This window comes from Amphiura filiformis, chromosome 20 (assembly GCF_039555335.1).
Source record: "Amphiura filiformis chromosome 20, Afil_fr2py, whole genome shotgun sequence".
Classification (NCBI taxonomy): Eukaryota; Metazoa; Echinodermata; class Ophiuroidea; order Amphilepidida; family Amphiuridae; genus Amphiura; species Amphiura filiformis.
Genome location: NC_092647.1, coordinates 8,985,454 through 9,010,401, shown reverse-complemented (window position 1 = coordinate 9,010,401; position 24,948 = coordinate 8,985,454). Strand labels below are relative to the sequence as shown.

General features: G+C 38.8%; 2 protein-coding genes across 2 annotated transcripts in view; one reads left to right on the top strand and one right to left on the bottom strand.

Annotated features, from left to right (window-relative positions):
• Positions 1-10,777: 10,777 nt before the first annotated feature.
• The window catches only part of LOC140141816 (zinc finger protein 830-like), a 39,792-nt gene continuing 25,621 nt past the window's right edge, over positions 10,778-24,948 (bottom strand). The window contains exons 4-9 of the mRNA XM_072163682.1: positions 23,595-23,719; positions 22,847-22,946; positions 20,456-20,522; positions 18,203-18,280; positions 12,970-13,046; positions 10,778-11,981 (exon numbers count right to left, since the gene is read on the bottom strand). Coding sequence (XP_072019783.1) covers positions 11,783-11,981; positions 12,970-13,046; positions 18,203-18,280; positions 20,456-20,522; positions 22,847-22,946; positions 23,595-23,719 — 646 coding nt within the window. The 3' untranslated portion in view covers positions 10,778-11,782. The remainder of the gene's footprint in view (positions 11,982-12,969; positions 13,047-18,202; positions 18,281-20,455; positions 20,523-22,846; positions 22,947-23,594; positions 23,720-24,948) is intronic.
• Positions 15,941-17,696, top strand: LOC140142933 (transmembrane protein 45B-like). Its single transcript, XM_072164959.1, has one exon. It carries the CDS (start codon positions 15,941-15,943, stop codon positions 16,922-16,924), a length of 984 nt encoding a protein of 327 aa, XP_072021060.1. The 3' UTR covers positions 16,925-17,696.

Genomic DNA, 24,948 nt, shown 5'->3' with positions numbered 1-24,948 from the left:
GGAATAATAAAAAAACCTTCGGATTAATGGAATTTGATGCGATTTGAAAAGTTGCAAATTCAAACAGATTATGCGGTATGATATACCATAAATTATTCCACTCACCTGTAGCGGCAGTCATGCAACTTGAGCCATGCACATGGCCATTTTCTTCCACTGGTGGATAGGTATAAAAGTCTCTCTCATTTAAGGCAATATTTAATTGGTAATTTAGGTTTACAATAAACAACACTTCCCATGAATATTTTGTATGTGAAATTTATATTAGAATTCTCTATGTAATATTTTATGATTGAATAAAAAAGTTATCTCCTATTTTGTTTTTGTTACTGTCTTCCTTTATTACTCAATGGGAATTTCTAATTGGCAAGTTATTATTAGTATCGTTACCTTAAATTGTTGAAATTACTCTCAATGGTGGTTTCATAACAATTACATCAACCAATTCCCTTCTCTTTATCATTTGACATCAATTTTCATTCAATTCTTTGTCCATCTACAGTATATTGAAAACTCCAATCAAGACTACTTCCACATTCTCGTACTACTTGGATAAGACTAGATCACAGCACATGTCCCTATCACGCTAGCATAGTCTGCATAATGAGACTAGATCACAGCACATGTCCCTATAACACTAGCATACAGTCTGCATAAGACTAGATCACAGCACATGTCCCTATCACACTAGCATACAGTCTGCATAAGACTAGATCACAGCACATGTCCCTATCACGCTAGCATACAGTTAGCATAAGACTAGAACACAGCACATGTCCCTATCACGCTAGCATAGTCTGCATAAGACTAGATCACAGCACATGTCCCTATCACGCTAGCATACAGTCTGCATAATGAGACTAGATCACAGCACATGTCCCTATCACACTAGCATACAGTCTGCATAAGATTAGATCACAGCACATGTCCCTATCATGCTAGCATACAGTTAGCATAAGACTAGAACACAGCACATGTCCCTATCACGCTAGCATACAGTTAGCATAAGACTAGAACACAGCACATGTCCCTATCACGCTAGCATAGTCTGCATAAGACTAGATCACAGCACATGTCCCTATCACACTAGCATACAGTCTGCATAATGAGGTACAGCACATGTCCCTATCACACTATTATATTATACAGTCTGCATAAGACTAGATCACAGCACATGTCCCTATCACGCTAGCATAGTCTGCATAAAGACTAGAACACAGCACATGTCCCTATCACGCTAGCATACAGTTTGCATAAGACTAGATCACAGCACATGTCCCTATCACGCTAGCATACAGTCTGCATAAGACTAGATCACAGCACATGTCCCCATCACGCTAGCATACAGTCTGCATAAGACTAGATCACAGCACATGTCCCTATCACGCTAGCATACAGTTTGCATAAGACTAGATCACAGCACATGTCCCTATCACGCTAGCATACAGTTTGCATAAGACTAGATCACAGCACATGTCCCTATCACGCTAGCATACAGTCTGCATAAGACTAGATCACAGCACATGTCCCGATCACGCTAGCATACAGTTTGCATAAGACTAGATCACAGCACATGTCCCTATCACGCTAGCATACAGTCTGCATAAGACTAGATCACAGCACATGTCCCCATCACGCTAGCATACAGTCTGCATAAGACTAGATCACAGCACATGTCCCTATCACGCTAGCATACAGTTTGCATAAGACTAGATCACAGCACATGTCCCTATCACGCTAGCATACAGTTTGCATAAGACTAGATCACAGCACATGTCCCTATCACGCTAGCATACAGTCTGCATAATGAGGTACAGCACATGTCCCTATCACACTAGCATACAGTCTGCATAAGACTAGATCACAGCACATGTCCCTATCATGCTAGCATACAGTCTGCATGAGGTACAGCACATATCCCTATCACGCTAGCATACAGTCTGCATAATGAGGTACAGCACATGTCCCTATCACGCTAGCATAGTCTGCATAATGAGACTAGATCACAGCACATGTCCCTATCACGCTAGCATACAGTCTGCATAAGACTAGATCACAGCACATGTCCCCATCATGCTAGCATACAGTCTGCATAAGACCAGATCACAGCACATGTCCCCATCATGCTAGCATACAGTCTGCATAATGAGGTACAGCACATGTCCCTATCCCCGGGGGTGGGCACTCAACACAAATGACCATACGGGTATGCTCCCCGAAAGACCCACCTGTTTGGGTTTCAGCAGCTCGAAAGACCCCTATATTTGACCAAAATAAAGCTCGAAAGACCCTTGATTTTGATAATTTCAGCTCTAAAAGACCCCAAAATTGCTCATTCCTCATATTTCTTGTTTATTCAGGCGATTTTCAACCAAAAAGTCAAGAAAGACCCTTGATTTTGACTTTTCGCAGCTCCAAAAGACCCCATTTTACTTGTTCACAGCCCGGTTCGCAGCTCCGAAAGACCCCCTTTTACCGGTACGCCGTCAGCTCCCAAAGACCCCCCACCTCAAAATTCCGGGGGAGCATACCCACCAAACATTTTTGATGTGCCCCCCCAGTCCCTATCACGCTAGCATAGTCTGCATAATGAGACTAGATCACAGCACATGTCCCTATCACACTAGCATACAGTCTGCATAATGAGACTAGATCACAGTACATGTCCCTATCATGCTAGCATACAGTCTGCATAATGAGACTAGATCACAGCACATGTCCCTATCACACTAGCATGCAGTCTGCATAATGAGGTACAGCACATGTCCCTATCATGCTAGCATACAGTCTGCATAAGACTAGATCACAGCACATGTCCCTATCACACTAGCATACAGTCTGCATAAGACTAGATCACAGCACATGTTCCTATCATGCCAGCATGCAGTCTGCAAAATGAGGTACAGCACATGTCCCTATGACACTAGCATACAGTCTGCATAAGACTAGATCACAGCACATGTCCCTATCATGCTAGCATACAATCTGCATAATGAGGTACAGCACATGTCCCTATCATGCTAGCATACAGTCTGCATAGTGAGGTACAGCACATGTCCCTATCACGCTAGCATACAGTCTGCATAATGAGGTAGGCCTACAGCACATGTCCCTATCACGCTAGCATACAGTCTGCATAATGAGGTACAGCACATGTCCCTATCATGCTAGCATACAATCTGCATAATGAGGTACAGCACATGTCCCTATCATGCTAGCATACAGTCTGCATAAGACTAGATCACAGCACATGTCCCTATCACACTAGCATACAGTCTGCATAAGACTAGATCACAGCACATGTCCCTATCATGCTAGCATGCAGTCTGCAAAATGAGGTACAGCACATGTCCCTATGACACTAGCATACAGTCTGCATAAGACTAGATCACAGCACATGTCCCTATCATGCTAGCATACAATCTGCATGAGGTACAGCACATGTCCCTATCATGCTAGCATACAGTCTGCATAGTGAGGTACAGCACATGTCCCTATCACGCTAGCATACAGTCTGCATAATGAGGTACAGCACATGTCCCTATCACGCTAGCATACAGTCTGCATAATGAGGTACAGCACATGTCCCTATCATGCTAGCATGCAGTCTGCATGAGGTACAGCACATGTCCCTATCATGCTAGCATGCAGTCTGCATGAGGTACAGCACATGTCCCTATCACGCTAGCATACAGTCTGCATAATGAGGTACAGCACATGTCCCTATCATGCTAGCATACAGTCTGCATGAGGTACATCACATGTCCCTATCACGCTAGCATAGTCTGCATAATGAGGTACAGCACATGTCCCTATCATGCTAGCATGCAGTCTGCATAATGAGGTACAGCACATGTCCCTATCATGCTAGCATACAGTCTGCATAAGACTAGATCACAGCACATGTCCCTATCACGCTAGCATGCAGTCTGCATGAGGTACAGCACATGTCCCTATCACGCTAGCATACAGTCTGCATAATGAGGTACAGCACATGTCCCTATCATGCTAGCATACAGTCTGCATAATGAGGTACATCACATGTCCCTATCACGCTAGCATACAGTCTGCATAATGAGGTACAGCACATGTCCCTATCATGCTAGCATACAGTCTGCATAATGAGGTAGGCCTACAGCACATGTCCCTATCACGCTAGCATGCAGTCTGCATAATGAGGTACAGCACATGTCCCTATCATGCTAGCATACAGTCTGCATAAGACTAGATCACAGCACATGTCCCTATCACACTAGCATACAGTCTGCATAATGAGGTACAGAGCATGATCCCACAGCCAAAGTGAAGGTAGATTTGATCACAGCACATGTCCCTATCACACTAGCATACAGTCTGCATAATGAGGTACAGAGCATGATCCCACAGCCAAAGTGAAGGTAGATTTTGTGTAGCAGTGATGGCATATAATCCAGAAACAATCAAAGTTATGAAACTGCAAAGTTATGAAACTGCAATTTTTGAATGTGTACCTCGGTGGAGGTAATTATAGGTGAAAACTGCATCTTAAAGGTGGGTGGTCAGATCTTCTTGTATTGTGTTTTGTACCTCAAATTGAGGCTTGTACCAAAATAGTCTGATTTCTGCATTTTGAGATAAATTGCACTAGCTGTTTTGATATTAGAAGTAAAAATGGCCCATAGAACGGCATGCGTGGTATTCCTCAATTGGGGATGAGGCTATCACTTTTTTGTTCATAACATCTAAATGGAAAATATTTTAGGCCTAAAATTTCACTGGGATTGTGAGAATATGAGCTTCTTGCGATGCCAAAATCTCCATTTTTATTGTAAAAAGGCTGTTGATCAGGTTCTATGGTTGTCAATTCAAGACCCGCCCAAGCTTTGTTTTCATCAGGTATTCCGGTTTTGCTCCTGTTTTCATTTGTTGGATGCATGTCACACACCGACATTGCCTGGCTAATAATTACTTTTTTGCAGAGATACTAAAATCAATACCCGGGATCGATACATGTGAATGTACTTATGCACAAGTTTGTTATGAGACGAAAATCTTTGGATACCGGGGTAGAAAATGATGAATATCTCCCGTAAATGATTTCGTATAAAGAAACCAGATATGGTTCCTTGCACTTGAATATATATTTTGAACAGATATGATAGTCGTTAGCTTGTGTCTTGAGAAAGAAGCTTGCGTCTTGAGTCAAAAACTGACAATAATTCTGATCTATATGTGCCGAATTATATAGCGCGCAGTGTATAGGCCAATCGTCAGTGGCGTAACTACCGGGAGGCAGGGAGGGGCAACGGGGGCGCCAAATTGACCAATGCAGCATCGATTCTGCGCCTCCAAGTGATGAAAGTCAGAATTTTAAAACGGACCGATATTCAACTGGTTTAATTAGTGCTAGGCCTTATCTGTCCAACATTTTGCAAGAATTGTTGCAAGAATGGGGGGCGCCATTATGTATCCTTAGCCCTGTGTGCCACAACCCTAGCATGCCACTGCCCGCGTCTAAGATATTCTCGGTGGGGGCAGGGCGCTAATTTTGTTTCTTGCCCCGGCGCTACCAACCCTAGTTACGCCGCTGCCAATCGTGGAGGTAGTCTAAAAGCATATGACCTATGGCGTATGCTCGACTCACACACAGCAAGGTCAGTCACCGGCCTAATCGGGGCTATTGTCGGTAGCCTTAGTCAGATGTCCTTCGGCCCATTATGCGACTCAAAACTATTATACAGGTTGATACAAAATGGCCATGCGTGGCGGTGAATTCAATCTACCATGGCGATTTCTGCCATGAAGATATCGGGGCGATGACACTGTGTGTCATATTTCTATATTCCTGTCCTATATGAATTTTTAAAGAACTTCCATACATGTATTGCATTACATTAAATAATGATCTTGGGTTCAAGCAAAATTTTACCTACTACCCTCAAACAAGATAATTATGAAAAATTGCTGACAAACACACAATATCTATATTTTTTTCAAACAATATATATTTATTTTGTACATAAAATAAAAAAGTGAAGTAAACATTATCAACATTTCATTTGTGTCACATACAAACTCCTCAAAACAAGTTTGAAACTTTCCAAAACAGCTTCATATCAGAAGTATTTGAAATCTATTTCCATATGTTTCATATCAATACAAACATTGTTCTTTCCTGTCAAAAATGATACCAAATTTGTGACCATAACTTATTCCATGGTTGAGTAACTGTCTTTGAAAGAAAAGGTCTCAAAATGTGCCAAATCTGCCATTGTCTGCTCCATTTGCATCAGTAAACATGAGTAAGGAATCAACACTGTTTCATTAAAAGCGGTTTCAAAGTGCTGCCAGCCTGATGTACCGGTCTTTTGCAGCTGTTGTTTTTTCTTGGCGGCCACTTCTGGGTCTGTCTTTGACATCTGTGGTCTGATGAAACTTGGCTTTTAGCTTGGAGATCATACTGCGGGAAACTGCAAAAGATGCCACAACTTGATTCTGAGGTTTGCCAGCCTCAAGCTGGCCAATAGCTTGAGCCTTATCTGGATCTGATAATCAAACCATGGTTGATTAGAACTTTTTTGCAAAGGTCCACTATGAAGAAGTGACCAGCAAGAGAGATTGACTTTGATCCATTTGAATCCGCATGTAGAACTGTTAATCCCATCCTAGCACTTTTCATTCAACATGATGTACTGCAAACAACTTCTCATTAAATTCATTCATTATTCTATTCATGCATTAAACCACTTGTTCATTCATTCAACATGTTCAAAGCAGTAAGATGGCGCAGACAATGGTCAGGTTGGCACATTTTCTTTGAGACCTTTCTGTCTTTCAAAAATAGTTACTCAGCCGTGGAATAAGTTGTCGTCACAAATGAGGTGTCATTGTTGACAGGAAAGAACAATGGCTTCACTGATATGAAACAAAATGACGATAGATTTCAAAAATTTCTGATACAGCCGTTTTTGAAAGTTTCCAAACTTTTTTTGAGGAGTTTATGTTGTAGGAATCAAAGAAATCAAGATTTGGAAGTTAACTTGGCTTGTGATTTCTTCTACTTCGATACTGAAACAGAACCTGTTGAATGTCCAGCTCACCTTGCATAATTCCAACATTACTCAAGATCAGTGGCTTAGCTAGGGGACCATGGGAGGACACATCTGTCCTGGGGGCCATCTTGGGGACCGGAGGGGCAGGATCAACTAATTCAGCGACCAATAGAATGATTCTTCTTCTTCTTCCTCTATACATGCATACCTCAAATTGAGTATTGTCGCACGGGCTTAACATGCAGTTTTTTTTTTATCTATGCACGATCCTGGATTGATTGCAGATATCAGAACCGGGGATGGTCCCCCTTCTCTTTTCGAATAGCTCTGACACCTAACGTGCACAGGGTTTGACTTTTCCTGTACACGGGACCAACGGCTTTACGTGACTTCCGAATCACAGACGAAGCACATACACTACCTAATTCTGCACGTGATAAGCAGTGTATGGGGGCGAGAAGAAATTCTTCAATTAAATTCTGAAATTAAATACTGAACTGAATTGAAGAATTCCTGACCATATAGATGAATCCAAAAACATGCATTCCTACACCTGACTAGCAGCCTTTAGTTGGGTAGCCGTCGGCTACAATGCACTCAAAATGTGAAATGATTCGCCTTGGCGGAAATTTTAAACTGCATTCCATCACCCGTTTACACCTTCCGCGAAAACACAGGCAGACAAAAGAATAACACAATACAGTTCCCTTCGACAAAACACACAGCATGGTCTATTCGCTGTAGAAGTGACATAATAATCGAATTAACTACACGCGGTACTGTATCTATGCATTGATGTACTTGCGAACAAAAGGACTATATGTATGAATAGATGCGACGGGATTAGCTGCGGAATTATCTCCATTATATATATTATTAGCTATTATTCTATTAACCCTCCTCGTCCTTGCATCTTCTCTAGGTGTTAGGCGGCTTTTATTTGCACAATTGACGCTCAAAGCACCAGGTTGGTGCTAGCGGCTACCAAAGATGTCCGACCAAATCCTGACCATGACTTGGCTACTTGGATTCGTCTATAGGAACTTTTTGGGAGGGAAGAGAATTTTCACCTAAGGCAAGCCCAAGGCTCGAACCCTCGTTGATCGTATCTCCCGGCCGGCAGCGCAACGCCTTAACCACTCGGCCATCTCACCCTCTTCTGTGCCCATTTTTGCCCACTTTGAGCACATTTCAATATAACAGTCATTGATTATAAATTGGTGGTATTTGTGACAATTTTCATGCACTGTGTGCACATAAACAGTCATTGATTATAAATTGGTGGTATTTGTGACAATTTTCATGCACAGCTGTGTGCACAACTGTTTCAGGAATTTTGTGGCACCATACTGTATCAGTTGATTCATCTCCCTGGGCACCACAACCTCTAGCTACACCACTGCTTTTAAGATGATTTAGGAATTATGCCATTATAACGATATTATTTCTAGCCTGTGTATGTGATGCATCCATTGTCTTATGTAACATGGGTGATACCATTATTCAGCCAAGTTGTTAAGATAAAAACAATATCTTTATTCTCATTCCTTAACAATCTTTTTCCAATAAGGTGTTACCTTTTATTTTGCCAATGACATACATTTTGAATCATTCATTCCTGTTGTAGATGTGTGAATTGGTTGGCACCACATAATGGCTATTCTAATTCTTACACCTCCTTTGGAAGACATCACCTTAATCTCACATGCAAGGGGTGTACATTTCAAATGATGTCGCCTACTCAGGTAACCCTAAATGTTTGAAATTGACACTCCCTGTGTGGAAAATTAGGGTCATGTCTTCCAATGGGCGTGTATGGATCTCAACTAGAATAGACCAATATGCATCACTTTGACATGTGCATTATGGTCATGTTATATCATCTCATAGTGACATAGTCATGAACCAATGAATTCCATAAAAATGCCACAGGTGCAATGTAGGATACAGAGCTTTTCCTAGTTCAGTTTATGGTTTACTTACAAATATATCCAGTTTTATTAACAATTCACTAAGCCAATTAAAATTGTCTAAGCCAACACTTAAGATTTCACTTATTAGAAAATTGTAGTATTCCATCTCCAAGCAATGCATATATGAAGAGCTTTGTTTCAAAACCCCTTACATCCACTTTTGGCCAAATTGAGTTATTGGCATAATATTATAGTGTGGGTAAAAATACACATTTTGGTGGTTGTTTGACCTTCATACTACCTTCCTTCGGAGTTATCGCATATTTCCGTTTGGGAAATCTTAGGAATTTCCGAAATCTGAACTTAAAATGAATATAGAATTGTTTTGTTTTAAATTTTGTGATGTATAATGAGAGCCTGGAATGTTCTTTACCTATTAAAACCAAAAGGAACTGTTTTTGGGTCACTATGTTTGAAAAAAATCATTTTAATTAACAAAAGGTGTAGCTTCGGAAATACCCCAAAAATGCCATTTTCCGAATTTAATTAAAAATTCATAATTAAAAAAAGTAAATGAGATATTTCAATTTTTCTTTTTGATTTTCAAAGCATTAGTCAAGTTGCATAATGTAGTGCAAACAAATGGGCTCAAATTAGATTGCAAAGGTGGTTTCTAGAAAAGCGGTAAATTTATTTTGTTGCAAAACCCCTTACATCCACAAAAGGTGCGATATAAAAGAAATAATAAAATAAATAGGAAGCCTTGAAAATTGTCCCAAACCTATTCTTTTAGTTTTTATTCATCAATACTTTATCCAATCCCAAATTGAATCAAATCGAACAAGTAATACTTGCACAATTAAAAAAACCTGTTTTTCTCAAAAAGTCAAAAGTGGATGTAAGGGGTTTTGCAACAAAGCTCTTCATATGCCTCTAAACAAGGTTTTTTTTGGACAAAAGGCAGACACTATTTTGTCACATCGTAGTACATGTTCATACATCCGCCTGTATCAGAAGTAGAGCTCAAACTCCAAATAATGCTTTTGTGGAGGGTGTCTGCCTTTCGTCTCTGTCGTCCCCTCATTCAGAGGCATACATGCTTGTAAATGGAATTGTATGGTATGCCAATACCACCATGTGTCCATGGGTCACCTTGTTATCCATCCAAGTAGAAACTATATACCAACCATTGATTACAATCAGGCATGACTGAATCAAACCTCCAAGTAGCTTTTACCTTACCAGTGTACCGGTTAGAGCTGCCAGTAACAGTCATAATATAATGTGTGTTGACTTTGCTTCACTGTGTTGTCAGTACAAACATGCTAACTGAGCAGGTAGTCTTGAAACTGATTCATTCAATTGCAACACGTTCTCAAATATTTCAATCCTGCCAGGAATCTTAATTCTTCCCGACCAGAGTGAACCACATTCCTTGCAGGAATTGAAATATTTCTGAGTGAGTATCAGTTTATTGAATATGAAAAAGAACCTTTTACAATTGAGTAGGTTAGAGGCCAGCCTATTTATTATTTTGTATATCGTCCGGTTCATCGGTACATAGTGATGTATCGTAAGGAAAATTATAAAGTGCATTTTTGAGAAAAACAAGTTTGAAAATATGTCGATTTGTAATAGGGTTGTGTTGTTGCGTTTTTGCAGTAATTTTGAATTCACTGAATGAAAATTGTTCCTAAGTGTTCAATGCGCCCCTCTTGTACTATTTTACTTGAAATTTTAGCTTCTAAATGGGTAAAAATCAATTCAAAATCAAAACAATGGCATAAACATAGGAAAAAATCCTATCCCATGGTGGTATATGATATGGCACTATGTTTGTTTGTTTAAACAGTCGCTCCGTGTGGAGACACGCTTGGGTCCCGATGGGACCAGGCTCAAATGATCACAATACATCACAGTGTGATGAACCTGACCATTTACATGAGAAGCACAATTAACATATTTCTATAGCAGAATTAGGAGTGTTGAGGTCACATTCACCCCTTTTTGACATTTTTTTGGCATAATTATTAATAGAAAAATAAAGAATCCTCATAATAAAGTACATCTTGGAGAGAATTGTCAAAAATTGAACAAGCAGTTTCATAGGTATTTTAATAATAAATTAAAATTAATTTTGGATTTATATTACCCATTTTTCTAGAGAACAAAAGCACATTTCCCTGCCATTGGTGAATCATCAGAATCAGATTGCATCAACTAGGCCAGTTGCAGCCAATCCCAGCGTAAACCTATCCACACTTAGATTGCATTAAATGTCTACCAATCATCTGTGCAGCTCCCCAAGTTCCATTAGGTGGAGGTAGTTTTTAATTCTGAATAAGGACTGAAATACAGCTGACTTTACACATCAATAATTACAAAGGCTTTTGGCTTTAGACCTAGCTGCAATACTTTTGATTATTAAAGATCCCTCACAGGAAAGTGCAGTTCTTTTTACACCTGTAACTGTAATTTTGAAAAAGATTCAAAATTCTTTCAAAAGACATGAACATCACCTTAACTCACACTTGTATATTATGCTTTAACAGTAATAATTCATAAGGCATCAAAAGGTAGATGCAAGCATACATGTTCTCTTCAATGATTTGCAGCTTTCAGACGCTGTGGTCTTTCATTAATTTTGTGGAGGGGGGGGGGGGTGAAATTGTCACTTAGGGGCCAATAATTTGAAAATAAATAAGAACAAGGGCAAATGGGGGGGGTTGCTGAGGCTTCATTTAATGTTGAGGGTCAGAATCTTATATGCAGTTCCTCCAAATAAAAACAAATTGGTTGCAAAGACCACCATGCTCTCAGATGCTTATGGTAGCATTCTTATTGTCTACATAAAAAGTGCAGCTCATTTCCATGCCCCTTGGACCTCCAGTCTAATAATTCATCAAATTCTGCTTCATCAGCACTACTGCTGCTCTCCTCAGAGTCTCTGTTTGGAATGTCTTTGGATTTCTTAGCTTTCATGTCTTTGATTGCATCCTGCTTGTCTCTTAATGCTTCCACCTTAGCAAAACAGTTTCTGTACAAACACAAAAACACACAACATCAGATTAGTCCTTTCTTTTCAAATAGTGAGAGAGAGATGTAATCAAATGTCATGTTTTAGTTAATATGTTCATAGAATATTTCATTACAAGTTGATGAAGTGATCTGAATGTCAAATTAAAAGAGTATATTTTTTTGTTAAGTATAATCATGTAACAATTTTCATTTCTTTTTAATTAAAAGTTTTGGCCACTTCACTATAGTTGCAAAAATCACATTTGGTTGTTCTGAGATTTATGCAATACAAAATGTAAAAAACTTCTTTTTGTCATGCTTTAAAATGCATTTTTATCATTTGTATCATCTATTATAGCCTGTTTTCTGCACTCATATTGCTGCCTGCCAGCAGACTACTGCATGGCCAGCTTCAAGTCCTGCTCAGGTTAATTCCTATAGTGCAACCTGAGTGACCTTAATTTACTGCCTGTTTCAATTCTCACAAAAAAAAATGAACAGGATTAATTAAGCATTAAAACGAGCAAAAATGTGCATGATTTGGGCTAAATTTGGATTACTGTGATTAGTAATATAAAACCTGCAAGTGTATCACAGATGGGAGAGATTGAGTAAATTTTAATGATTTTAAGCAGCCTTTTTCTTCTGTTTTCTGTATAGAAACTCTAGCATGATTTTGCATATAGATTAGGCAATTACTAGACACAGATTTTGAGGGCCAGTCATAAAAAATAATGATGGTCAATTTATTATTTTTCCTAGTCAGAGGGATCGGTCAAGGGCTGATTTCAACCATCATAGCTATGCTAAGAACTAAGTTGCTCTTGTGAAGCAAAAATGATGGCAAATGTAGTATATGTCTTTATACGGGACATAAGATACAGTGCTGAATGCCTTGATATCAAGAAAGGTCTGATCCTAACACCACAGATAAATGAACACCCACCCAGACTATTATTCTTATGTATCACTGCTGTGAATGAATACAGGATGGAATAAACACTTACATTTGTTCATCAATTTCATCAATATTTCTTTCTATTTGTGCCTCTTCTTCATCCTCTTCTTGTAAATTTTCTGATACCTAGGATCAATACAAAATATCAAATTATCAATGAAATTTACATTGCTGGTAAAAGCATGTATGTCAGTATGCTATTCGACACTGGTCAGCTACAGCCAGCACTCAGTGCTAACAACCCTTGAACATAATTAATATTTCAGTAGCAGCATGGATACTGATATTGGACTCTGTCATTCTTGACATTTGCTTAAAAAGTTACCTTTTTCAGAGTCTTGGTTAGCAGCGATGTAGCTTGCGAAGCCATCACAGCATCTTCACTTGACCACCCGGAGGATTGTAAACACTATGAGAATGAAGACTCGGTGATGGCGTCGCAAGTTACATCGCTGCTAACCAAGACTTTTAAAAAGGTAACTTTTTAAGCAAATATTTGTGAGAAGTGGCAATCCTGGGTAAAAAGGACATCATACCATGGTAGTCATGCTAGCTACCACTATAAGGTTGCATGACTACACTTTTTTTAGTAGTGGAGTAGTCAGCACCATATAATCCTGATTACAATAACTATGATGCCTACTGAAAGGCTCAATAAAAGCACACAGTAATATAGTGCCTAGTGGTCTAATAAATAGATGGTACAAGTATTCTACAAACACCAAAAACAAAACATCCTGTGAAATTCTGCTCTCAAATAAACTTATTGACAAACCGTCAATAATAATGCCAGATCTGTGTGTGTGTAAGTGAGTGCATTTCTCTGGGTCCATAACCAGCACAGCACTCCATGTATCAAGCTACTGCATAGGCAGTTTAGCCAGCAAAGCACTCCAATCCATATCAAGTTACTGCATAGGCAGTTTTTGACATACAAATGTAATGTTACACATCATGGACTTGAATTTCAAGTTGAATTTGAAGCTTGATAGAGTCAAGACTGGGAGTCAAGGGGAAAAGGTTTATTGTACTATTATGAAAGAAAGTTTTAAAACATATTCCTGTTTTATTCCAGGTTTCACACATAGGCCTAAATATGATTATAAATAATAAGTAAAACTAGATGGACCGCGGTTCTCGGATGTCGCGGTTTTCGACGCAAAGCGTCGACCGTGATGCCTCCACCAAAGGGAGCAATGTGGCACTCAAAAGTTGATACAAAGCTTCAAGCCTAACAGAGGAGACTGAATTTGACCTCAGATGACACCTGGAAGACCCCAACCCATAAAGGCATTTGCTGTCATTTTGTTTTACAGTTCATGTACCAGTACATTTTGCTGTCAAGGTATTGATGTTGACGTAATCAAAATGTGATTTCAGTGCATTTTATCCTTGTGTAACTCATTTTAGGCAATGGCAGTGTGTCGCAACAATTTTAACACTGCTTTGTTTTCTGAAATATAAACTTGATTTAATACATGTACACATGTATGAGTATAGGGTTTTATATTTGCTATCATGTTAAAATATTGTCTGTAGTTGACAAAACTGTCACATTCCCCCCTTATTTCCAGGGAAAAAATGTTCCCCTTTTTTCGGGAAAGAACTTTGCGTTCCCCTAAATTCCCCGCCCCTGGCATAAATAATGGCTGGTCCATTAAGCAACAGATGTGTTCATGTTTCCCATTTCAGAGAGAGGACGAGGAAGATAATTAACCAGTGTTGATGAAGTAGCTCTCTACTAGTGATATTGGAATTGAAGAAGTATCTACTGTTGATAACAATCTTGACAAAATACTATCTACCATATGTCTACTGCTGATTCCAGTGTTAATGAAGTATAGGTCTGCTGATACGCTGTTGAAGAAGTAGCTATCTACTGCTGATACCAGTGTTGATGAACTACAAAGTGAATCACATGCACAGAATTCTATATACACAAGAACCGGTCATCCCTATACCGATGCGTGGCCGCAAACGTAACCGTCCCGGCTGAAAAATGAATCAAAAAAGGTACGGCAAGAATTTTTCGCATCACGTACGTCAAGTTCACTTTTCAATGTGCAAACTGTAGTTAGGATAATGAAAACGACTGGTAAGCAAGTCTACTAAATGACATCAAAATCTGAAGGAAAAAAAATGGCGGACCGTCGCCGGACCCTTTCCAGAACTAATACAGCATATTTAGCCATTGTCAACATGGGGTCATCGGTTTGAATATTTTCCTTATATAAAAAACTAACACCTCCGCTATATGGTATTTCATGATATAACATTAATGGGAAGAAAAGGGCAAATGCTTTTCGTGTTTCGAATCGGACGAGTGACAAGCTCTAATGACGTCATGATGTAAACAACGTAATCGTCATTAATAATTAATTAGGTAAACCCAAATATGGAGGTATCCAAAAGTATGCTATCGACGAATCAGAATACGATCTTGGTATCCAATTCTATGCAAATGAGTTGAAGGAGGTTACGTGAACATATACTTATTCTCATCTAGCTTTACTAAAAGATCTTTGATCACATGACTATTACAAGACAATTAACGCTGTTGATGAAGTAGCTAATTAATTACAGGATTAACGCTGTTGATGAAGTAGCTATAACTAATGCCAGTGTTGATGAACTACAACGTGAGTAACAGGACAATCTAGCTTTGGATGGACTAACATTACGCTTTAAAAGTGATCGGATACTTTAAAAGTGATCGGATATTAGTGGAACATTGAATAAGTAACATAAATTTGGTGCATTATACACCTATCCGACTTCGCCATTACTGCGGTGTCCCCGATGTAAAACTGCGGTGTCCCGAGGTCGGGGTTCCATCCATTATTTATTGTGTGCTATACAGAATTGTACCCGGAATTGTACACAACAGTGATATTCAATACCCAATCATGCGTATTGAATTACGAGTTAAAGCTCCCGATCTGGTACATCTGTGTTGCCGCCAATAGAGGGCCAAATACAGTAAACGCTTCTCGGATTGGTGTATACATTAATCGTCCACAATGGGCACATTCGCTGGATATGCGACGCCAGGAATCATGTTCATACTATATGCGATATGGCATGCGATTAAGCAAGCACATAACAATGTCAAATTCGGGAATAAAAAAGTCGTGGAATACCCAGCAAATTATTTGAAACATCGCAGTAAATGGCTTACTGAGAATAGTTACCAGGCAGGATTTGAACCCATGGAGAATGTTACAATAGTACGAGATGTGCTCTTATTTCAACATGACAGGCTTGTCCAAGGTGTCATCACTTTAGCATGCTCAATTGGTGGAGCACTAAGCCAACTTGGATACAGTCGATTTGAATTCTTTGATAGCAAAGGGAATTTCAGTACTAATCTGAACAACTGGCAACATGGGACAATATTCACATTCTTTGGACTGTATTGCAGCATTGTCATCCTAGGCCAGACTAAATATAAACTAGGCCTACAACCTGAAATGGAAAAACTCTTTCAATCCTTACCATTTTTTGTCAAAGCATTTTTATTTTATTTTCATCTCGAAGGGAGGGACGACCCACTTGAGGTACATTTACACCATTTACTGATCATTGCAATAGCTGGGTCTGCTGTTTGTCTTTTAGTTCAAGCATGGAAACTAGGGGACCCACTCTTAGACAATATGTTTGTCATATTTTTACTTCTCCATGGGATGTGGTTTTTGGTGGTGGGGTTTGTGTTATATAACCCCTTGCAACACTCAACGACCTGGGATCATGATCCAATGATGAGCATGATGATGGCAACAACCTTATTTACCTGGCAGATTCTACTCGCGATTAAAATCAACTCACTGATTCGATGGATTGTACGGTTTTTGGTCAAGCGTAAGCACAGCGACAACATAAACAGCAATAATAGTATGCAATTTCCTTTTAAAGAGGATCTATGTTTCCAAGAAGAGGAAACCACTGAAATGACGAATCTTTTGGATGAGACCAAAAATTGTTTTGAAATTGATGAAGAACTATAGTAGGCAAATCGTGTTACCCTGGTATTTGTAACTTGTAATTGATTATGTTAATGATTTGTTATACTTTGGGAATTTAAGAGGGGCAGAAAACAACCAATTTTGCACATTATTATGTTTTGATGAATCAAAGCGTATAAAAATATTGGATCCAAAATTGGCTTTGCTATGAGTTTTAATACTAGCCCTGGACTTGACTACGTCTCATCCAATATTTTTACAACTCATAGCTTGACCAATAAATATAGGCTCAATTGATCCAATTATATATCAAAATTGCCTCAAAAAGTTGAAACTTTCATAATTTTGGATTTTTACTGGGGGCATCTGGGGGCCCCAGTAAAAACCCAAAATGGGGGAATTTACCCCATATCAACCCAACCCCCACCCGTATGTCTGATGTTGTGTGAAATTTGTGGACTAATTACATTCCAAGATTTTCAGTTTCATATTATTCGAAGTAAAAGTCAAGAGCATTTTGTGTGAAGCGCGCAAAATTTTACACTATTTTATACCCAAATCAAGTTAGGAATGTGTGCGTATTTAAACAGTACTAAGAGCAGGAAATGTTTCTTTTTAAAGTGTCAGGGGAGGAACAGTTGCCTCGTCCCAGCCGCCACACCTATGCCAGGTGACTTCATTTCCTGGGATGGGGGCGTATTTGATTAGTGCATTTAAGTGTTTCATGCCACATTGTGACTTGTTTTATATTTTGTAATTTGTTATATTCTTAACTTTTGGAAGAAATTTTGCATTTTATTAAAGCCAACCAAAAGTTGCTATTACTACTAAATGATGCAACTATGAATATAAATGACTTAGTTGTGCAACCCTAGCTACACAAAATGTTTAAAAAAATGTCTTATTGCTAAATTGCTGTTGTGTCTCCCATTTCTTTTTGGCACATCTCCATCACCTTATTCTTCTTCAAAAATCAAGCTATACCATAGGCTATACAAACAAACTATACCATAGGCTATACAAACAAACTATATATACAAACTCATCTCTACTGGGCTATTCCAGTTGAAATCCATACACCCCCTCTGGCAGACATGGCCTTATCCTTTCACACAGGGAGTATAAATTTCAAGTTGAGTCATCCATTCAGGTAACCCCATTTAAAATTCACATTAAATTCATGTCTTCCATAGGGGGTGTATGGATTTCAACTGGAATATATAGCCCATTAGTTACTTGACTCTTGTTTAAAGTTGTTCATTTGTAACACAATCACACACAGAGTAATGCACACAAACAAGACAATAACCAAAACCTAACCTGCTGTTGTGTCTCCATTTCTTTCTGGAATTTTGTCCATTCTTCCTCCATTGTGTTCCTTACTTCCACATTACGAACCTGGCCAGAAATAATACATATGATTAGAGACATTAGCTAAACATAATAACAAAATCATAGGCAACAACCAGTGATGAACAAACATCCCACATCTAAACTGGTAATAAGACCTCCCCCTACATAACAAACATCCCACATCTAAACTGGTAATAAGACCTCCCCCTACATAACAAACATCCCACATCTAAACTGGTAATAAGACCTCCCCTACATAACAAACATCCCACATCTAAACTGGTAATAAGACCTCCCCTACATAACAAACATCCCACATCTAAACTGGTAATAAGACCGCCCCCTACATAACAAACATCCCACATCTAAACTGGTAATAAGACCTCCCCTACATAACAAACATCCCACATCTAAACTGGTAATAAGACCTCCCCCTATATAACAAACATCCCACATCTAAACTGGTAATAAGACCTCCCCCTACATAACAAACATCCCACATCTAAACTGGTAATAAGACCTCACCCTATATAACAAACATCCCACATCTAAACTGGTAATAAGACCTCCCCTACATAACAAACATCCCACATCTAAACTGGTAATAAGACCTCCCCTACATAACAAACATCCCACATCTAAACTGGTAATAAGACCTCCCCTACATAACAAACATCCCACATCTAAACTGGTAATAAGACCTCCCCTACATAACAAACATCCCACATCTAAACTGGTAATAAGACCTCCCCTACATAACAAACATCCCACATCTAAACTGGTAATAAGACCTCCCCTACATAACAAACATCCCACATCTAAACTGGTAATAAGACCTCCCCTACATAACAAACATCCCACATCTAAACTGGTAATAAGACCTCCCCTACATAACAAACATCCCACATCTAAACTGGTAATAAGACCTCCCCTACATAACAAACATCCCACATCTAAACTGGTAATAAGACCTCCCCTATATAACAAACATCCCACATCTAAACTGGTAATAAGACCTCCCCCTACATAACAAACATCCCACATCTAAACTGGTAATAAGACCTCCCCCTACATAACAAACATCCCACATCTAAACTGGTAATAAGACCTCCCCCTATATAACAAACATCCCACATCTAAACTGGTAATAAGACCTCCCCCTACATAACAAACATCCCACATCTAAACTGGTAATAAGACCTCCCCCTATATAACAAACATCCCACATCTAAACTGGTAATAAGACCTCCCCCTACATAACAAACATCCCACATCTAAACTGGTAATAAGACCTCCCCTACATAACAAACATCCCACATCTAAACTGGTAATAAGACCTCCCCTACATAACAAACATCCCACATCTAAACTGGTAATAAGACCTCCCCTACATAACAAACATCCCACATCTAAACTGGTAATAAGACCTCCCGCTACATAACAAACATCCCACATCTAAACTGGTAATAAGACCTCCCCTACATAACAAACATCCCACATCTAAACTGGTAATAAGACCCCCCTACATAACAAACATCCCACATCTAAACTGGTAATAAGACCTCCCCCTACAATTTTTAATTTGGTAAAACTATTATTGCCAATGTGGTACAAAACTACACACTTAAATTTAGCCCAACATGAAGACTTTATTACAGTAACAAAATGTGACTAATTGTTTGAGGCTATTATGAGTTGAATATAATGACTAACCTTGGCATCAATGACTGGGTCATCAAAGAAACCTTCAAAATGTGACTAATTGTTTCAGGCTATTCAGTATCGAAGTTACGTAATGTTACTATGTCAACGGGATCACGCGCTAGAGTAATGAACCACAATCGAAATGATCACCACATAAAGTATATGGCACTCGAAGGCATACCAAAGTAGCGTGATCCGGTAACCAAGAGAATTACGTAACCACTTCGATGCTGAATTATGAGTTGAATGACTAACCTTGGCATCAATGACTGGGTCATCAAAGAAACCTTCAAAATGTGACTAATTGTTTCAGGCTATTATGAGTTGAATATAATGACTAACCTTGGCATCAATGACTGGGTCATCAAAGAAACCTTCAAAATGTGACTAATTGTTTCAGGCTATTATGAGTTGAATATAATGACTAACCTTGGCATCAATGACTGGGTCATCAAAGAAACCTTCAAAATGTGACTAATTGTTTCAGGCTATTATGAGTTGAATATAATGACTAACCTTGGCATCAATGACTGGGTCATCAAAGAAACCTTCAGGGAGAACCTCTGCCATATTGGATTTATTGCTGTAATACAATAATATATGCAATAGATTTAGCTGCCCAGTGCCTGTATGTTACTTCCCCTAAAAACAGACCAGTTGAAATATCCATACATAGGGGGTGCAGATTTCAAATGGAGTCACCCATTCGGGTAATCCCATTTGAAATTCACACTCCCTGTGTGGAAGACCTCATCCCCCCAACTTACTCCAGCAACATTTTTATACCATCAGAAACCTCGCGTGCAGGTCGCATTAAGTGCGTCTTTCAAATGCGCCCATCATCCATGTCATGCTTGCATGACAACGAATGCCTCGAGCGCATTCCGAGGGAAATCGAATACCACCAATTTTTGCTCCATGCCTGTATCAAGATGGCGGTCGATTCCTGGTTTTCTGGTTTTAATTCCGTGGTCCCCACACACCTTTTTTAATATAGCTCAATTCCTGTACCTTGAGTGCATACCATACCAGTGCCTACTAAGCATGTGCATTCAGCCTTCTACTGATGACATGGTTGGTCGACAGGCTGTATGCACCAATAAAAAGTGCAATAGACGAATCCAAATCCACGCATTCCTACACCTGACTAGCAGCCTTTAGTTGGGTAGCCGTCGGCTACAATGCACTCAAAATGTGAAATGATTCGGCCTTGGCGGAAATATTAAACTGCATTCCATCACCCGTTTTACACCTTCCGCGAAAACACAGGTAGACAAAAGAATAACACAATACAGTTCCCTTCGACAAAACACACAGCATGGTCTATTCGCTGTTAAAGTGACATAATAATCGGATTAACTACACACGGTATCTATGCATTGATGTATACTTGCGAACAAAAGGACTATGTATGAATAGATGCGACGGGATTACCTGCGGAATTATCTCCATTATATATATTATTAGCTATTATTCTATTAACCCTCCTCGTCCTTGCATCTTCTCTAGGTGTTAGGCAGCTTTTATTTGCACAATTGGATGCTCAAAACACCAGGTTGGTGCTAGCGGCTACCCAAAGATGTCCGACCAAATCCTGACCATGACTTGGCTCCTTGGATTTGTCTATACCAAAAATCCCTAATTTTAAAGTGTATGTCTCATCTGACTTGATATTCAACCTGACACTAACCTTATGCCTTATTTCAGGTAGTGATGCAATGCATGAAGACCCTGTGTCACTTGTGGTAATCACACTACACAGGCACATAATTATTGTACTAGTTTATAGTCCTCAAATAACATGTTGACATGGATCATATTGGTAAAAGAAAAATCCATTTTGTTTTCAATCATGAAGTACAATTTATATTTACTACAAACATCACACAGACATGTTAGATATTATGCACTCAATACATGCACTATTGTTTATAGAATTGGTCTGCTAATTTTTTTAATGTAATAAAAACAAATGAAATTTAAGAATTTGAACTAAACCCAATATTTTGGTTCCCTATGGCGTTACATTAACCCACACACAATATTAACACAATTAAGGGGGTACTACACCCCTACCCAATTGTGTGCCTAATTTTGCAGTTTTCTCCAAAATTATAGCGCATTGGGGACAAGTAAGATATGTATATTATAGGGGCAAAGACTACAACTACTGCACCTAAAATTCAGCAACTCAAGACAAGTAGTTATTGATTTATTGATCAAATACTGGTTTCCCCTCATTTTTGACTGTAACTCCACAACTGTTGTCTGTGCTGAAATAAAATTTCCAGTGCAGTAGTTGCAGTCCTTGCCCCTATAATATACATATCAAACTTGTCACCAATGTGTTATACTTTTTTAGAAAAATGCAAAAATAGGCACAAATTTTGTCAGGGGTGTAGTACCCCCTTAACCCAACCAAAATTGCCATATCAACAAATAATTACTTTTCTCAGAAATAGGACTTCAGTACGTTTTGCATCTATGTGAAATACATGGAATAAGGTGTATTGGCAGTTACATCAACGCGTTGAGGTAGCTGTTTCGTCCATGCATCTATGTCATTAAGTGCGTGTGTGTGTATGCCAGTCCAGTGCTTTGAGCGAATGCTAGCAATTTGAAGCTGTGCCCAATGAAATGTGCACTGACGTTACTGCCACATCAGGGTGAAAATGGTATTGTGGCATGTGTTGTTTCTGCATCAAAAAGTAAACTTGTATCAAGTTCAAAATTTTGTGTGTGAATGTTTGAATCACAAGTTAAAAATTGTGTGTGTGAATGACACTTGGCATATATATGTCCATGCTATAGTAATGAAATAAAAGCTTCTTGGCAATTTTCCTTGGAGAACAGTATTTACAGCCTTTCAAATAAGACTATGCTAGATTGTATATTGATCATACAAACCTTTCTGTTTTGTCTTGATTAGATGCTTTGTCTTTACTTGACTGTTCAGCTGATGTTGATGGTACTGTACTAGATGAGGACACACTGGCATCAAAGAAATCTGAAGTTGAAAGTTAAAAAATACAGTTCTAACAAAAGGTTATGCACTCTACTTGTAATAAATATTTCTAGATGTTGCTTCACAAGATAGAATAATAAATCAAGTCCAAAGTAGGTAATTGACATTATACTTAACATGCTAAAAATGAACCCTTACAAGTACAACATTATTTTGATCCAGTTTTATAGCACACTATCAAGCAAACTGATTGACCAAGTTTCACAATTCATACCAGTTGCCTAGATCCCAAGCCCTTTCTCTATGACACAGTATCATATCATAAATCAGTTTCTTGTTATTGGATAATAATGATATAAACCACCAATAAAGCAATTTCTTATTCAGGTGCCGCCACTGCAGCTGAAGGGAGTATCCCATCATGCATTGCAGTCTATCTGCTTGCTTCATAGCAAATACATAAAATAAGTAAGCTTTTAGAGGTCATATTTTTTCAAACAAAAGTCTAAGTACCCTTGATATATCGAGTCATGGAAAGTTGAAGTGAGGATTTTGTGTACACTTTCAATGGCATGTGCAGTTCTACTATGGTATCACAAAGCATGATGAGATCAGCTGTGACTGTCCCCATTGGAGGCAAAATTTTAGGCAAAAATGAATGAACTGTGTAATATTTGGTGATCATCTTACCAGCAGGTAAATCAGGGTTACTGCTACTATTGGTTTGTGTTGATCCACTGCACTGTTGATTTGTAGTTTGTTGTGTTTTATTATTACTAGATGTTGATGAACTATCAAAGAAGTCTGCTGGTAATCTAGCAATTACAAACATAGACACATGTTATCATACACATAGAACATGACCATTCCTGCATGTATTTATATGGTTGGATAGAAAGGAGCAATTGGGCTATTCCAGGTGAAATCCATTTACTCCCTATCATGGAAGACATCATCTTATAGTCTTCCACACAGGGAATGTGAATTTAAAATGGGGTTGCCTGAATGGTTGACTGCAATTAAAAACTTCACCCCCTGTGTAAGAGATTGAGGTCATGGCTTCCATAGGGAGTGTAGCCCATTGAATTTATTCTCTGAAATTGTTTGAAATACACAACAACTTAAATCACAACTTAGATTTTGCCTTGTACAGGCTAAAATGGATTTACCAATTATACAGGGTGTCCCAGAATGATTTGTACCGTGTTTGCAAAAATAACTAAAAATAGAAGACGGGCAGTGTATCTATTTTTGATACCAGCATTATAATGTTGGACATGTCTCCTACTTATTCTGTTAATTTCAGCACGCTACCTTTATTTGTTTTGGCGTGCCATGCAATAATGTAAAATCGATGAAAAACGACTCGCATACCTTTGAAAAATGGCACGATACGATTAAATGAAGAACGTGGAATGTTTGGCACAGCATTTCGACGACAACTACTGTTGGGGTCACGCCTTAAAGCTTGCCGGACAGCTGCAATGTTCGCTCTAGTTCTTACAGTCTTACGAGCACCTGAAGCTTCACTCTGCCGATTCCTGACAATTCCGTGCTCGTCAAACTTCTTTACGTTATACACTATCGTCTAATGAATCTTCTTTGCGTCTCAACATAGCTGCCGGTTTGCCAGTAAGTTTTTGAAAGAAATCCACGCTACTGTACAGTAAATTGAGGAGCCGTCTTTTCTGTACCACAACCAGTTTGATCTCTGCAAGCATTTCAAATGACATGGACCTCACACCACATTAACTATATTTAAAACTACCGCCAAAGAGAGAATGGGATTAGGCCACAAACCCTTAATGCCATATGATCATGGCTTCGTAACGTCATAAATAATAGATAGATATCGGCTATTTAGTGGAAATATGAACAGGGCACAACTAGATCATCCGCATAACTTTTTCCAAATAGCTTTGTGCTGAGCGGTTAGTAATGTTACAGATTTTCAAAATAGGTTGCGTTGTCAAAACTTAGAATTCACCATTTTACGCAATCTTCTATAACTTCTACTAGAAACGTCCAATTTTAAAATCTAAAA